This window comes from Ammospiza nelsoni, chromosome 12 (genome assembly GCF_027579445.1).
Source record: "Ammospiza nelsoni isolate bAmmNel1 chromosome 12, bAmmNel1.pri, whole genome shotgun sequence".
Classification (NCBI taxonomy): Eukaryota; Metazoa; Chordata; class Aves; order Passeriformes; family Passerellidae; genus Ammospiza; species Ammospiza nelsoni.
In genome coordinates, this window is record NC_080644.1 from 14,100,728 (window position 1) to 14,118,317 (window position 17,590).

General features: G+C 46.2%; 1 protein-coding gene across 1 annotated transcript in view; it reads right to left on the minus strand.

Annotated features, from left to right (window-relative positions):
* Positions 1–16,791, minus strand: part of MMP24 (matrix metallopeptidase 24) — a 42,379-nt gene extending 25,588 nt beyond the window's left edge. The window contains exons 1-4 of the mRNA XM_059480638.1: positions 16,617–16,791; positions 14,110–14,258; positions 8,104–8,220; positions 5,798–6,102 (exon numbers count right to left, since the gene is read on the minus strand). Of these exons, the coding sequence (XP_059336621.1) occupies positions 5,798–6,102; positions 8,104–8,220; positions 14,110–14,258; positions 16,617–16,715 (670 nt within the window). The 5' untranslated portion in view covers positions 16,716–16,791. The remainder of the gene's footprint in view (positions 1–5,797; positions 6,103–8,103; positions 8,221–14,109; positions 14,259–16,616) is intronic.
* Between the last annotated feature and the right edge of the window lie 799 nt (positions 16,792–17,590).

Below are 17,590 nucleotides of genomic sequence, written 5' to 3' on the forward strand. Positions count from 1 at the left end.
CTGAACATATGCCATGTCCAGATGGTGACTCCAGGAGTGCTTGCTCTGCTGTGTCCACTGAAACAATGCTTCTCCTTGTGGCAGAATCACAGGGAAAAAGCTCTCCAGTTCCTCTGCTCTGTGGCTGACAGAACCTTCCCAAAGGTGCTTCAGGCCCTCTTCCTCCAGAGCTCCTGTGCTGAATTAGCACTGAATTAATTGAAGGTGACCTGGGAAATCTCATCTCCTGTACTGCTTCTGCCAGTGTCCTGCAAACTCTGGCAGTATTTTTGGTTGGCTTTCTCTCAGAAGCCATGAACAGGAAGCTTTCCAAAGAAGTCTCTGCAGGAACCCACTGGGATCTGTGGGGGACACAATCAGTTGGAATAATTATAAGATTTGTTTACTTGCTGTTAGCAAAGCTCAGCATTTCTTGCCAACATCTAAAAAGCCGCCACAGTGGTCATCCAACATTTACCGAGAAAACTTGGTACAAGTGTGGAAGAGAGGCACTGGAAGATGAACCCTGTGGTCTGTACAGTGACCACACAATGTGAAGCTGAGCACACTGGAGTTGGTACAGAAATAATTCATCAGCTGTGGGTGTTTGCTGAAGGAGCTGAAGTGGCTGCCCTGGGCACACTCCCAGCCACAATGCCACATGACAACACATGACAGGGAGGCTCTTAGAGGCCAACTGTGGGCATGGTGAAATAAATAAAATCTAGTGATCCCTGGCAGAGTATGGATACCCCAGGTCTTACCTCACCTTAGTATTAAAAAGACTAATCTACATGCAGGGCGTTGACAGACACCACAGATTTAGTGGTATGGTGTTAGTGACATGCATAACAGCAATGTATTTTTGGTTTTAAAACACTAGGAGGGAGATTTGCCTGGGATTATTATTAATACTGTTTGTAATGTTAAACTGGAGATAAAAATTTACTTTCTGTAATTAATCTGGATTAAAATAATATTTGAATTGTCAGAGGTGTGTAAGAGCTGCTATGTGTCATGTGGATATTTAAACTGACAGAACTCACTTTCAGTCACTCAGGATTCCTTTTCAACTTTGGAGCTACATACATCTATAATTATTATTTCCATATAAAGCCCAGCAAGTGTTCAATTTGGCCAGTTAATAATGTATTCCATGCATCTCCTCTATGCTTGGGCCAAGTTAGGAGCCAAGGGAGAGAGACCCCAGCCCTGCCAAGTCTGTTCATCAGTGTTGTGGTTTGAGAGGAAGTGAATTTTTTGGTGGGGGGGGAGGAGGAAATGTTTTTGGAAGGTTTTCATTCTTTCTGTGTGCTTCTTTTTACATATAGTTGTAAGTTAATAAAGTTTTCTCTTCTTTATTTCTAAGTGAGAGCCTGTTTTGCTCTATTTCTGGTCCCATCTCACTGCAGACACCAGGGAGAAGTTATTTTCATGGAGACACTCACATTGCACCAGCGTCAAACCGTGACAATCCCCTTTCAGGCTTTCGCTGCCTGAGCAACGCGCTGGTGCTGTGAGTCTTGAGGTGAGCAGTTCAAAGCCTGCTTGGCTGTTTCTACAGCGCATTTCAAGTAAAAAATGCCCAAAACCTCAAGAAAGGAGAGGAAAGTCTGGTGTTCTTTTGATAAAACCAGCACTGGGAACTGAGGCTGTGCTGACACGTGCAGGTTCCAAATGCTGCATGTGAGCAGCCAAGAGGGGCCCCGTGGGCAGGGAGCAGCTGCACCCCAGGTCCTGCTGAGGGACAGGGACTCAAACACAGCCTCACCTGCCTCCAGCTGCCAGGCACCAAAGCCCAACAGGGCTGGGGCCAGCTAAGCAGCCAACAGCTGCTTTCATCCCTATTGAAGAGCACATTCCAGGAAAATCACAAGGTCAGCCCCCACCACTGTGACCGTGCCAGCTGCTCCTCATGTGGGGTTCTGTAGATGATTTATCTCTGAATGTGCCCTCTCTTTTTCAGTTGCATCTTGTTTGCTGCATGACTTCTCTGATTTCCCTTGTTTCCTCCAAATTCCAATGTTCTGCTTCGTGCTTCCAGCTGCTCTCATCAACATTTTCATGGGAAAACAAACAAATTCTTTATCCCATGGTCCCAGTTAATAAGAGCCACTCCAGGAGTTCAACCTCCTACCTGGTTTTGCCCATCTTCATCGTAAGATTATCTAAATTAATCTTCCAGAGCTTACTTATGAGAATGCCAGAGAAGGCAGTACAATTATGAAGATAAATCAGCAACCATAAATTGAAAGTACAGTCTTACTTGGCTAACGAAACTGAATGTCTGAGTGGAACTGTAATATCCAGGGGGAAGGAAACTTTGCATTCACTTTGAAAGCCTATGCAGGGGTCATTCTTCACAGCAGAAGAAAACAGAAGGGTTGGTGCATGTGCCCCTGTTACCAAGGGCTCAAGAGGACAAGCAACCGCATCACAGCTATTATGATTACACCAATAATTTTAAGGGATGTGGTAGTGGACATGCTGTCCACAAGGGCAAAATCAGTATAATAATAACAATGCAAAGTGATAATGAGTATATAAATCCCAACTAACTATATCCTAGCTGGGATGATAAAGTTGTCAATAATCCCAGTGGATTACCACAAGGCCTCTTTACAAGACAGAAGCTTTCATCAACAGGATATACCACATTCTCCATGTACAAATTGGAGATGGCTGTTTGCATAGAAAGATCTGCTCAAATCAAATAATTCTTATTTTTCCTGAGTGGATGAAATTTCATGTGAAACATTTCACTTCTATCCATATAATTTGTACTGCTAGTGAAGACTGCAAAGCAGCTCTTCTGTGGGGTGAGAGGTGCTTCCAAACACAGATGCACTGGATCTCTGCAGGTGCCACAATACAGTGAAACAGATGCAGACTCAGAAAAGCAAGGATTCAGACTGGAATAATTGTAATACAACTTTATGGGTGAGAGGTCAGCAAAATGTTCTAAGGATCTATGGCAGCAGTTTCAACATTCTGCTCTGCTGACAGGAGATTTACCTTCCCAAGTGCAAGGCTAAGAGAGCTCTAAGGTAGATGGCTCAACTTTTCCCTCCAACTAAGACACATTCTTGTCAGGAGTGAACATTTTACACTGTGGTATTTTGTGGGTTGATGAAAAGATACCACTGTTACTTCAATCTTATTTCAAGACTCTTATAATCATTGAACAGATACTGAATGGCCAAACCAGTTCCTCTTTTGCATGTGAATAGATGAGAGCTTTGCTAATGATTTTTGGTTGGGCTTTTCTTGTTCTTTTACTGAGGCTTCTTCAATTCCAGACTGATCAACCCTGTTGTCAGAAAATACATATCTTAAGGACAAGCAAGATCATATTTGAAGAAACACTTCCTGTTAAACAGATTATATTGTCCCCTCTAATAACTTATTTTCAATGAAAATTGGCAGTGAACTGAGCAGGAAACCTCTGACCAAAAAGAAACTCTTCAAAGCCCTCCTAAAAGCATTTCAAATAGAACACATCAGAGCTGAGAACCTGAAGCTAGTGAGTGCTCCAGTGACAAGGAACAGTGAAACAGAAGGAAACTCCTCCCTAAAGAGGCCTGGACCACCCAGGGAGGAAGCAGGACACCTTCACAACTGCACACCAAAAATAAGGATGCAGGCAAAACCAAAAACAAAATGTCTATAATGCTCTGACTACAGCCTTACCCCTGTCACCTTCAAAACATCAAATTCTCCTACCACCAACACTTCCCCCACATGGAAGGGTCAAATACAACCCCACCATTCTCAGCTTCCTCACTGGTGACTTCTGAAAAGAGCCTGTGCAGCCCAGTCTGTGCAGCACAGTAAATGCACAGGTGACATCCTCTGAAAAGGAAATCTCAATTCCTCTATCAATTCTTACACAAAGAGCACACCAGCCCATCAAATACCAATTCATGAACTTTGAGGACACCACTCATGACAGTCACTCAGAACAGCAGAGAAATACAGCATGTTTTTGAAAGAGCCACATGGATAAGAATAGCATAAAAAAGCTTTTATAAAAAGAGAGACACTCTACTCATTGTATGCATTGCACTCAAACATCATCCTAAAAACTGCATTAAAGAAATCCTCAAAGAAGTGACCACCTATGGTGGAACATCCTACCAAGGGATGGAATATTTTCTGCAGAGCCATCCCTGCCAGCCTTTAAGCTGGCACCCAACCTTGCTAAGCTTATCTCAGAAGGAAGCATTTTGTGCAGAAAATGAGAATAGAAAAAAGCAAGAACAACTTGTCAAAACCTTCCCTTCCACCTTCCTGCAAGGACCTTCCACCCCAGACACCAGCACTCCCAGGTCTCATACAGGAGCTTTCCTAGGAAGTCATACCCAATACCTGGGGCTCCCACACTGCCACAGCTGAGCTCAAATAACTGCTGAGACCAGACTGAAGTGGCACAGAGCACTGGCACACACAAACACACCTCACTGCTGCAGCTCTCACACAGAAACCACCCAGTCGCTGCCTGTCTGTCACTCCTGATCCTGGAGGGAGCCCTCCAGCCACAAACCTAGGAATAAAACTTGCTAACATTGCAAGACAGCAAAACACAGCTTTTCTCAGCCACATTATAATTTCCCACAGTCTCCACATTCTCCCACTCACCACACCCCACCTCCCTTTCTCAGCCTACACCTTCTGTAGTCATTTGCACATGCCAGGAAACATTGCTCCTCTTTCCCTACAAAGACAAGTATTGTCTCATTTCTGCTTTCCTACGAATCAGCACTCCCGCGCTGAACCTGACAGCTCCATTTCCTGGCAGAGATGATCTGACACCAACTCTCAACTCTGAGGGATTTTCCCCATTTGCAACCCAGTCTGAAAGCAAGCTGTCACTTTTAAGCCAGGCCTGAAAGTGGCTTGTGTGCCTGAAAGCTTTTTCTTTTAAAACAACACTTTTTGGTCTAAAGAAAGACATCACCTCTGCCTATGTCCTTAGGCATCATGAGCACAATACTGCTGCTTTTATATGGTTGAAAAATCAAGACATATTTACAGTCCAAGTAAACTTTTAGTCCTTATCAAAATTTAAAACATAATTTTGAATCCCCAAAGGCTTAAAGACACCTCGTTCTTCCCAAACCATTAGGACTGTGAAAAATGGAGAGATATTTGGTGAGGCCACTGTGAAATTCTGATTATCAGCTTAAACTTTTTACAAGACATCACTACCCTCAATCAAAGGTTTGAAAATAGAACAGAAAGAGCTCATTGCCTTTAGAGAGTAAGATAAAGCTAGAAAGACGCAGACTCTTCATGCTTAATAAGATAAAAAGAGTTGTCCCAATCATCAGCCTCCCTTAACTGATCAGCCAGCCCCAAACTGTGACAGAATAAAGGAATTCCAGAGTGTAAGAAAACAAATATGGATCAAAACAAATTGGCAATTCAAAATGTCTTCACTCTCAACTTTCTATTCACCTTTACAACTAACTTTATTTGCCCTTGGAAAGTATTCCATTTGATACAATTTCAACACCATTTTATTAATCTTTTCCCTCCCAGAGTTGTGGTTTTTGTAGCAATTAAGGCTCAAATCTTGAGAGATGTAAGAACCCAGCAGACACACTCTTCTCTTCACTCCTAAAATTCACACCATGCACAGCCACAAACAAATAAATACTATCATTTTCCCATTTAAGATAGAATATGTATTTAGAAAGCACCTGAACCACTGTATGGGAGGTGAAAGCTCCACCAAGCAAATACTTTCTAGTTGAAAGCCTGTCAGTGTGTCTGCATCCAACTTATCCTTGCTGGGAAAGATGACCTGCACTCTTACCATCATGGTTAGAATTTCCCAGGGTCCATGGCTCATCTGAGTCAAAGTGAGTGTCTCCTCCAATTCCTGGTCCAGGAAAGTAAGCATGAGCCAGGAAGCCACCTTCTCCATCAAACGGAGAACTGTCTCCATGGAAACCAGAAGCAAAAAAGATCATAATATCTGCCTCCTTTCTGTCATTTTTAATTTCATGGTAAGGGACCTCTTCAAAGGTAAGTGGTGTCACTCTCTGCCAAACATCAAAGGCCTGACGAATGGCTCTCCTGGTATCGATCTCGCCAACCTTGGGGGTGTAGTTGTGTACACTGTGGGAATGAGAAAGAAGGAATGTTTCAATTTGCAGAACACATCTGAGACTTATCAATACATAACCACACAGTTTCAACTTCCCACAGGAAGTTTTTTTACTCTGTGCATGCAAAGTTTGGCTGTTACAAAGAAAGTTACCAACAGAACTACCACCCTGATCTGAATTCTACATTTATTAACAAGAACCTTCATAATGCTTTGGTTGATTTTGGATCACTTCCTAAAAACCTTTCAAATCTGGGTGTAGACAGCTGAGTAACTTTTTTTAAAATGTAAATTACTTCAGATTTTGTCTGAAGTTGTGCTAAGACGGAATCTACTACATGAAAAAAATGGATCACTAAAATACATTTTGAGAAACAAACTTGCAGTAAACCACACAACCTTACTTATATGACCTGCTTCATTCTCCAAACTACTTAAAATATTCTAGAGGTCATAAGGGTGATGGATCTGCCAGTTTTGTGCAGCCCAAGTCCATGAGAGCTAAAGATACAGAGTTTGGGGAGAGTAAGGGGCATTTAACTGCACCTAAATGTCCCATAATTCTAAACCTTATGTTAAAAATATTGTTCATGAGATGTTTTGTGCATGTGCACATAATAGCCTCATGATCTACTAAACTTGACTTGGGGAATATAAAGTAACTATGCCATGGGAACAATTTTCAGTCTTTAATGAAGCTGGCTCAATTTAATATAAACACACTGTAACACATTCAGTGGTGAATCAAGACACCCATCACTTGAATGCACACAACAAATACTGAAATTGGAAAGCCAAACAACTACTGGTATGACAAGGGCAGCAGTGCAGTCATCTACCAAGCTGCTTCTCTTGCTTATGCATATGCTTAAGACTTATTTTATTTATATGACTCCATACCACTTTCCCCTACGATCCAGAAAAAGGTTAGAAGAAGGATCTGATTCTCAGACCTTTGCATACAGAAGGTGTCCCTTTACAATTTGAGTTAAAGCAATTATTATTGGTGGAAGCTTTGAACTAGTGCCCAGAACTAGTCCTTCCTCCCAGTCTCTGTAGCCCCTCACTGTGACTTGAAGCATCCTCCTCCTTTCTCAGAATTCTTTGCAGAAGAGACAGAGGGCCCCAGTCCCTGATCCTCTTTCCCTTCACACCATCATGTTCTTTCCTACACATTCTGGTACTTTTCCTGTGCTGGTCACTCACATTTCTACCTCTTCACTACACACCTTCTTTCTGTCTTAGTCTTACCCAGATCTTCTTAATGACTACATCTCTAATTTTCACTTTTTTGCAATCTCCTTTCTCCCTCCAAACAATTTAAAAGGCTGCAATTTCAACTAGAGGGTGGGTTAGTTTTAATTTGAAGTGACATTCCTATTGCCAGAAACCTCCACTGACCATCTTTCAGCAACTGCCTTCCAAAAGCTCACAGCCTGACTGACTCAGAACACCCCTCTGGGAAACAACTGCCCCTCTGCAACACTCCCCTGACACCTGTAGCTCACCCCAGCTGGCCTAACCTCAGCTGGCCTAAGTCTGGATAAAAGCAAGAGTTCTACTACAGGAGCAAAAATAAAACCTCTGCAAAAGTAAATGTTGCAAATCAGGAGAAAGAGAAAGCATCTCATCCCTAAACAGTGATGTTCCTTTTGGTTTAATGGTTTGTTAAAGGTGACACATGATCTAAAGGCTGGAGCTTTAGATTTCTAACAGAAGAAAAAGGGCCTTTTACTAAGATTTTTCTACCAAAATGACACATCTGATGGCTGCAATTCAGGTGCCTTTACTGATCAGTTATTTTCTAATAAATAATAACAGACTTGATAACACTCTTCAGTTACTCCAGTGCTCTAACAGTATTCTCCCCCATCACATTGTGAGAACCAAAGCCCAGACTAGACATAACAGGGAGGATCCAGCTTCAATTTAAAAGTGCTTACAAACTCTGCATGCCAAACCAGTCCAGACCATTTTTTCCCCATCCAGAAGGGGGAGGGAGGGGGCTGTACCTGTAGGTTATGTGCTTCTGTCTCCACTTCTGGCCAGTGAGCGCGTACCGCTTTTTCCTCCGGCTGCGACGCAGGTGGGGATGATCCGGAACTCCGCATCGAGGCTTCTTCATCCACCTGCAAGTAAAGGGAACAAAACAACAAGCTACACTAAGAGTTTGGAAAAGAGATTCCAAACACCTCAGGGGGTGACTGGAAGACCTCTGAGAGATGGCCAGTGCTGACAGCAAGAAGGGTTCAGTCCTCCCTTTGTCAGGTTTGTCCTCTGCACCGGGCTGTGCTACCCACCTCTGCTGGCAATCCACACACCAAAGCCACTTCACTTTTCCTTGTGGAAACACAGAGCCCAGATCAGGCAGTCCCTATGTTCAACAAGAGCTCAATCATGATAATGCCACAAGAGATCCAAATCAAAATTGCAGGTGGGATCAAACTCACCTATCACCCACTGGATCCACTCTTCTTTTGGTAAAGTGTCCTGTGCCACTGAAAAAAAATCCAGTTCATACCTCACTAGGTAAAACTGAACAAGTGCAAACACAGCCCTCCCAGATAATAACTAAGGCTTTCACCTGGAATGACCAGAACAGGTCTTCCATAACCCCTGACTCTTGATGTCACTCATGATGCAGGAAACTCTAGTCTCTATTGCCAAGTGAACTGCAAGAGCAAAGTCCCTTGCACAGGGATCCAGGCAGTATTATCACAGAAGTCCACTCTCCTTCCCTACCTCCTTTACCTCCGGCCTTGACAGATCTTCTGTTTCTTTCTTACAGCAGCTTGGGGATGGTCAAACACTCGCAGAGGTTGCCCAGAGAAGTGGCAGAATCTCCATCCTTGAAGATATTCATGACCCAACTGGAGATGGTCCTGGGCAGCCTGCTTTAGACATCCCTGTTTCAGCAGAGGGTCAGAGTAGATGAACTCAAGACCCTCCTTCAATGATTCTCTGACAGAATCAAGGAGAAATAGACTGTTCCTCAAATTACACTTGCTCATGTGGACACACTCCAGAGAAGCCAGAAGTGGCTTATGGAGGAACAAATCTGCCCATCACTGCATGTGGCAGCTGGGGAAGAAGGAGACAAAGGCAGAGGCTGAGGAACTACAAGCACTAGTCTCCACAGGTGCCCAGTCACATCCTCTGAGACTCTGCAGTGCATCCCAGGAGAGCAGAGCCCAGGCACAACACAAGCAATCTCTGGCCAGAGCCTCCCCCTAAGCAGACTGGCACTGCCTCAGCCACTGGACTTCTTCAGGCATTTCATACATTTGATCCACTCACTCTGATGGCAAAGACAAGTGACACAAAGCTCTTAAGAACACTTTGCAGGACATGCCACGGAAAAGCATTCTAGCCAGCGCTGGCCCATTTCTCACAGGATACCAAATTCTCTCCCCCCTCCTCAATAAAGTTTCTCCCACATCCTTGGTTATCCAGGGGACAATTTTTGGCCTCCAAATGCAGACACTCCTCCATCAACTGCAGCCAGCCAATGGCAAGCAGTCCACACTTGTGCCTAAACAATGTACATATTATTCACCAAAAAATATTAATCCCAGACCTTCAGGAAGGGAGAGTCTCCCATCACCAGTAGATGGTTTACAAGACTTTTGGACACCTTTTAAATTAAAACCAACCAGACACACAGACACTGTGCCTCAGCAGCAAATTCTTTCGGAACACACACACCTGCTCCCTATTCAGGCAGCCATGCAGCCCTTTCCTGATTCCACTTCCTGTATGTCATTCTGGTTGCTTATAAATTTCAATGCTGTCATCTGTCATCGTCTCCCCACCAAGAACAGAGCAAATGAGAGCTGTTATACACATTGCACTGTACCTGACAAGAACCCAAGCTGTGTATATAAAGCCAGCACAGATCTTCCCCACTTACATCACCTCACATTTATCAGCACTGTACATCTTTCAGAAATCCAGGCAACCTGTGGAAATTGGATCTGTCTTGCCCACACAACTGCTGCCACCTTCAAATAAAATCAGTACATCTAAGATTTGCTTTTAGAAATATCAATTCAACCTGAACACACTGTGTTTTTCCAAGTGTCCTTTATTTGTGCTCTTTTGCATTGCTTCTAGCACTTTCCTAAAGAGACCTCAAGCTTTCTGTCACCCGTATTCTCCTAGATTACCTCCTGAGTTGTCAGGGTCTTTTCCAGTTCCACTCATATGTTATGATACAATGTTTTCATCATAACCTTACACAAGCCATAGTCTGAATCAGGTTTTCCCCTCTTGAGCTTCATGGGAACTCCAGTAGCCTGAACACCACCATCATCAGGCCCTGACTACAGTCAGAAAACGACCCTCTGTTTTATACTTACCAGTATCATCTAGAAGATAAAGAATTAACAAAGCAGTACTACCAAACTAGCCTGCATGTGTAGAGAAGTCGCTGGGGCTGTCCAGGGCAGTGCTGACACACCAGCAGGACCTCACACCTCAGCATCTGTTTCCTGTAACAACACCTTGCCAAGCTCCCAACACTTGCCCTGTGCCCAGCTGGCCACATGAATTCACCCCCACACGGCTCAGCCCATTGTTATCAAAGCCAGAACTGCCCAGAGACCCCACAGAAAGTGAATTCCCTCCAACAGCCAAATTCCCTGCCTGTCTGCCAGCTCCAGGTACAGGCACAAGAGCATGGGGCTGCTCCACAGGAAGCTGCAATACCAACCCCTGGGCCTTCAAGGACTTCTTGAGTCAAAGCTTCCAAGGTAGAGCTACTGAGACTCATGCCGCCCATGGCCCCTAACTCCTCATTTAAACTATATAAATACCCTACTTAACTTAGGCCTGTCTGAACCCCCATATTCCCCCACAGTTTGTTCCAGAGCTCAGATATTGCCTGTGTGAAGCCAAGGAACAGAGCTCAGCTACCTGGTTGGAGCTCAGCAGCACCCGAGCTGTCGTCAGCCTGAGCTAATGTCAAGCTGAGAATGTTTATCTGGATCAGTTCCCTGCTTCAACTTACTTCCCAGACATATGGGCCCTGCTCTCATCACATGGTACAAATGCAGCCATCTCTCCTCCTCTCAGCAGAGCAGGTCTGTGGCAAAATATCCACAAAGCTGTAGCTGCTGCTGCCAATCATCTGTAGCTGAGCTTTATGATAGTCATTCTCTACTGAGCAGTTTGGATACCCCACTCTATTTCCAGGGGAAATCATCACATCAGAAACAACAAAAGACAATTACTTGAAGCAAGATTCAGATACTTATGGTTGATTCCCCTCTCTTTATTTTTTTAAATGGGAACACCACTAACACTGGATCATCAAAATTTATACTTGGCACTCTTGAGGCACAGACTACTGCATTCCTCCAGCTGCTTGGCATCAGGAAACAAGCAATTTCCAAAAGCAGTGACATCCAGTTCTTGTCCAGATACAGCTGCTCTCCCCAGCTCAGGCTCCAAGCCTTTCACAAGACTCTCCTAAAGAGAGGGAGCTGTCACTCTCAATCCCCTACTCTTAAGCTGGTGGGAGTGGTATCTTTAAACAGCTGTGGTGCACCCCAAGGTGACAGACCTACACAACAGGCTCCAGACAAAGCACAAGATGCTTCCAACAGAAGTAAGATAATTTCTTGGTTCCTTCTAAGGCCATGTGATTGACCATGACAGAGACAAATCACCACTTTTGTTCAGCACTATTGTGCCTTCTCTCCAGCATGCTCAAGGATTATTTCCTTGCCCAGCTGCTCACAAAACCACAGTTCAGCCCACCAGCTGTAGGCAGACACAAGATCTGCTGAGGCATCATCAGTTGCAGGGTCTGGGGAAGCTGTTTTATGTGTTCTCCCTGCTCTCTTTACAGGAAACTACTTATCTTCTGCTGAATGGACCCCCACTCAAACTTCCTTTTGGGTATTAAAAAGCATCACCTGTGGTGATGCTTCTTCTCATCTCCCACTAGCAGCACCTGAATGGTGGCTTCCACATGCTTGGGTACCAATCTTGGAGGAAAAAACAAGCTCCAGATTTGAGGGCATGTGTGAAAGGAGATAAGAAACTTTAGGCTTCCATAGTAAGTGTAAATAACTCTGATTCTTAAAGTCACTTTTAAGAGACAGAACTTATGACACTGACAGAAGTGACAGAAAAATTCCTAATTGCAATCTCAAAACTCCTAACACAGACTGAAACAACGGCTCAGTGAATGCTTGAGTAATTCAGAGCCCTTGGAGGCAGGCTGCCTTGCCAGCTCTCTTCCTCCTGCTCAGCTTCCACAGCCAGGTCTGAGGAAGTGACAGCCCAACACAGCCCAGGCAGATGCCCCTCCAGCTCAAACGACAGGCTCACTGCTAACAGCAATCTGGACCTCTTTTCCCCTTCATCCAAATTCTAGGCAAATTCCACCCTGCCATACAACATATGGACCCACTGACTCAGGACAGATGGAGGCAGAGCAACCCAACATGCCTCCAAAGCACACCAGTGTTTGGTTGGAGCTGAGGTCTCAAGCTTTCGATACTTGAGTTTCAGAAGAGGGAACCATCTGGGTTTTCCACTCATCAGCCTTTGGGTGTTCATGCACTGATCAAGCCCTGCCCATAAATACAAAGTCTTAAAATGTGGGCAATACCTTCCTTTCTTTCAGAAAAACTTTTACTTATTAAAGCAGGGACTCCCACTCGCAGTTTGCACCCTTCCCCTGTCACCCACAAGACAGCAGAAGCAGCTCCTTAACTTTCCAAACTAGTACCCCAGTATCACAGCCCCTTCTTTCCCTATCCCTTTCCAAATCATCAGCATCCCAAATCCAAGCTTCGACACACTAACTGCACACACAGAGCATTGCTCGATGGCTCTGCTTCAGCATTCACCTACAAACCATGTTATAAATAGCAAAGAGATCTCAGAGGAAAATCCCCACCTTTAAAAAGCACTTTGTTTTCAAGTAATTTGAAAAGCATACAGGATTCTCTCTGTTCCTCAATGGAGAACAAGGGGCTTTTCCTGTGAGCTAAAGGAGGGAATGCTACATTCACTAGAGAGGTAGTCCCAGCCCAGAATGATCCCCTCCTGTCCAACTCACTGATTTCTTCTATTTCTCCCTCTTCTTGCAGTCTGGAAGGCATAAAACCAAGCCACTTTGTTCTTTACTTTGGTTACTTTTAATTTGGTTACTTTATGGCCCTTTCTTTTGGGCTACCACACCCCTTTTGCCAGCAGGACGCCCACTGAGGAGAGATGAAGAACCAGGCAGAGCATGCTCTGAAAGGGTCTCCGAAGGTAGCAAGGCAGGGCCCAAGCAAGTTCCATCGGACTTTCTCTTTTTGCTCACCATGAGATGCTTTTTTCCCCAGACAGCCTCAGTAAGACCTTCTCTGCATTCTGCTGTAGTTAGCAGATGCTCCCCAGACCAACAGCAGATGGATCCAGCCGCTACACAACACCTGGCAGCCAGACAAGGAGCCACTTCCACACCACCCTTTGGAGCCCACATTGAAGAGAAGATGAAAAAACAAATTCCCTCCAGCCCTGGCAATTTACACCAATGCATCTGAGCTATCAAAACCCTGACCACCACCACCAACACATGGCCAACACACAGCAGAGAACATCTAATGTCCAACAAAGGGCAACTGTGGGCAGCTAAACAGCCTTGACTACCATTATCAGACTACAATACCTCACTTCAGTTCAAACTATGGATCTCCACAAATAACATCTATGGTGATGCACAAATCCATTAATTAGGAAATAGATTAGAAGCCATTTCTGGAGCCAGAATTTTAACCTAAATTCAGACAGAGATGGAAGTAAATTAAACCCTTGATGTCTTCCACTTTCAAAAGCTCACAGGATTCACGCTTTGATTGTGCACCAGCAATGGGGATCTGTGCTCAAAGAACAACAGTAACAAGAGCTTCTCCTCACACTCACAAAAAAATACTGTCAGTATGAAATACATATTTCATACTGAAATATGACAGTGCATTAAGAAAGAGAAAGACAAAAGTAGCCTATATTAATCTTACTCAAGAGTTGTCTGGTCCAAAACTCCTGTTACTGGGATTCCATAAAACTGTTGCATAGTGGCAACTGCAGACTGCACAGCTTTTCCTGACTGCAAGGGAGACATTTGGCTGTCAGATGGAAGTAAGTAGCCATAAGTTTTTAACCAACCCTGAAAAAGAAAGAAACAGATGGTAAGATGCCACAGTAATTTTTCAACATAACAGTTCAGAACATTTCCTCAAAAGAAAAAGTGACAAACTAGCCCAAAATATTCAGTCATCTCTCTTTTTTTGGTTAGATTTGGTAATATCAGATGATTCCTAGGAAGGGCTGAAGACCCAGCTTAATATCACCTGTCCTGACAGGACAGGCATACCTGCCACTTAAAAATGAGCATCATCTGTACTGAGCAATTGGGGCAGACTTAAATCTTTGGAGCACCAGAAATGCCCAAGAAGCTTTGTTGTTGTTCCAGGGACTTCCTGTGCCACCATGAGACTCCTCAGTCCCCACAGCAGCAAGCTCCCAAGAGCCCACTACACACTGCTGTCTCTGGAGCATCATTCCAAGAAAACAGCTTAACAGTCCTGAGAAATCCCTGGAAACACATGTTCACCTTTGCATTTGCAAACGAACACAGGAGTAATTCTAAAAAAAACCAAATGAACCAAAACAAACAAACAAACAACAGCAACAAAATCCCCAAAAAACATAAAACACACACAAAAAAAATGAAACAACCTGATTAGGTGGGTGTTTCCTCAACTAATAGCTAATACTAGCCAACTGTCAGAACAGGAAAATAGCCAACTCCTCAAGGAGTTATGTCCCTTTTCCCTGCCTCCACCTAAAATGCAGCCTTAGATAAAACTGAATATCAAACTTGTCAAAATGCTAAGGACAGCATTTTCGAAAACATACAATTATTCAGGAGTTTTTTCCTCTCCTGTCATCCCCTCCCTCACTTTGATAAGAGGAGAAACCAGAACATTAAGTAACAATAACAACAACAACAAAAATAGCAGTAGTAGAATAAAAACTTGTTTTCATGAACTTTTCTCCATAACTTTTCATGCACACTCTCTAGTGCTTCATCCTTCTGGTTGATTCAATTCTTAGACCAGGATTATTATGAGAGCAGCATATATCCTGTAGGCTTTTCCCCAATCAATGTGACCCACAGGACAGTCCTCACCACATCAGCACTGGTAAATCATCTGCCTGACCTGCTCTCCCACTGACAGCATGATCGCTCAGGGAAGGGGGAGGGAAGATGCTTGCTCTCCCTTAACATTACATAGCAGGAGGAAAGGGGCTCAAGTCAGGAGAAGCAGAAGTGGGAGAACAATCCCTGTTTCTTTGTAGCAACAAGGAGATGCCAGAAGCCATTAGGGAGAGGGAAGGGTCCTGCTTCCAAAGCAGGAGAAAGAATCATAGAAGGGCTAGAAGCCCATCTCATTCCACTCCCCTGCTGTAGGCAGGGACATCTGCCACTATGGTCTTGTTGGTTGTTCCAAGCCCTGTCCAACCTGGCCTTGGACACTTCCAGGGATGGGGCAGCCACAGCTGCTCTGGGCACCCTGTACCTCCTCACCCTCACGTTCCTTCCCAATATCCCATCTAACCCTGCCTGCTGGCAGTAGGAAGCCAGTCCCTGTGTCTGTCCCTCCAGACCCTTGTCCAAAGTCCCTCTCCAGCTCTCTTGGAGCCCCTTTGGGCACTGGAAGGGGCTGTACTGTCTCCTCGGAGCCTTTTCGTCTCCAGGTGAACATCCTCAGCTCTCCCGGCCTGGCTCAGAGCAGTGGAGCTCCAGCTCTCAGAAAATCTCCATGGCCTCCTCTGGCCTTGCACCAGCAGCTCCTGAATGGTCTTGTGTTAGGAGCCCCAGAGCCGGAGGCAGTGCTCTAGGTGGGGCAGGGAAGCGACACGAGAGCACGGACCGGGCATGCCCAAGTCCACCAAGGGCACATACAACGCTACTAAACACAGACATCACCAATGGCTTCAGACAAAGCCAAGCTGCAAAACTGCTCCAAGACCATCTGCTATCCCTACCTCGGCCTCTGACAAGCACAACAATGCTGGGACACTCCATTATAACCAACATTAGCTCGCCTGGAGCAGCGAGAGAACAGTAACCAAAACAGCTCGGAGCGGGGCTGCCCTCGCGTATACCCCTTCGCTCCCGGCCGCACTCGGAGGCGGCAGCGGGAACGGGGCACCACACGATGGCCACTCGGACACCCCGAGAAGCTGCTCCCGGAGACTGAAGCTTATGATCACACAGGAGGAGTACGGCTGCTTCTCCGGCCGGTCCCAACCTGCCGAGGCGCGGCCGGAGGAGCTGTGCCCGCATACCCGAGCTCAGCCCGGCCCTGCGGGAGATGATGGAAGGCTTCTGGCGGAGGAGGCGGAGGAACCGCTGCCCGCCCAGCTTTCCGGCCCACCCCGAGACACCTGGCGCACATCGCGGCCCCGAGACGCCGGTGGCAGCGGCGGCCCCGCCCGGACCCGCTCGCGGACCTACCCGGCCGGTGCTGGTGTCAGCGGCGGCGCGGAGCAGCGCGCAGAGCAGCGGCAGCAGCGGCCCCGCCGCGCCCAGCGCCCGGCGCGGGCAGCGCGCCATGGCCCCGGCGGGGCCCGGGCCCGGCTCGGCACCAGCGCGGCTCGGAGCGCTCCGGCCCCGGCGCCGCGGCTGCGGCTGCGCGGCTGCCCGGAAGGAGAAGGGGGAAGGGGGACGGCGAAAGAGGAAAGGGAAAGGGAAGGCGGGCAGCAGAATCCGCTGCTTCCTCTGCCGGTCGGCCGGGGGCTGCCCCGCGCAGAGTGCGGCCGCGGGTCGCCGTGACCGGCCGGCGTGTTGCAAGGAATATGCAGAGTTTTCTTAAGAAAGGCTGTTATTCGGTGTGACCGTCTCCGGAGAGAATGTGATACCGGCTGCGGGTAGCCGACAGCGGGACAGCTGGACGGGCGGTCAGCAGGGACATTCCTCAGGGAATGAGGGCTGTGTCGTGCAGATATTTACTAGCTCTAGCTTGTGGAAGGCCTTCCCAGATGAACTGCTATGTACCAGAGGTAGCGGGCGGCGGATCAAGCTCAGCCACGAACTTCACCAGTCTCTCTCCTTCCAATTGCACCCCATTTCCCAAGACAATTCCAGCACATCAGGATCAGCAGGACTCCCCTTGACACCTACACAACCAGCCCCATCTCTCACAGGCTACAGGAGCCCTTCCCTCCTGCCAGGCCAAATCATAGCTCCCTTCTGTTCCCCCGCAGTTCGGTCTGCTTGCAGGGAGGGAATTGCTTGCTGCAGGCAGCCAGTTCTGCCCCGGAGCAGCTTGGCACCTTGGAGCCTCTTCTCAGCCAGGTAAGCACTGAACAGTACCAGCAGCCAGAAGATCTTCCCTCTGCTGCTTCAGCCCAGCAAAATCACTCTTGGTTCTGTTCTGAGTTTTCTTTTTTTCCTGCCCTCTCCTGGAATACGAATGACAAGCCCACATT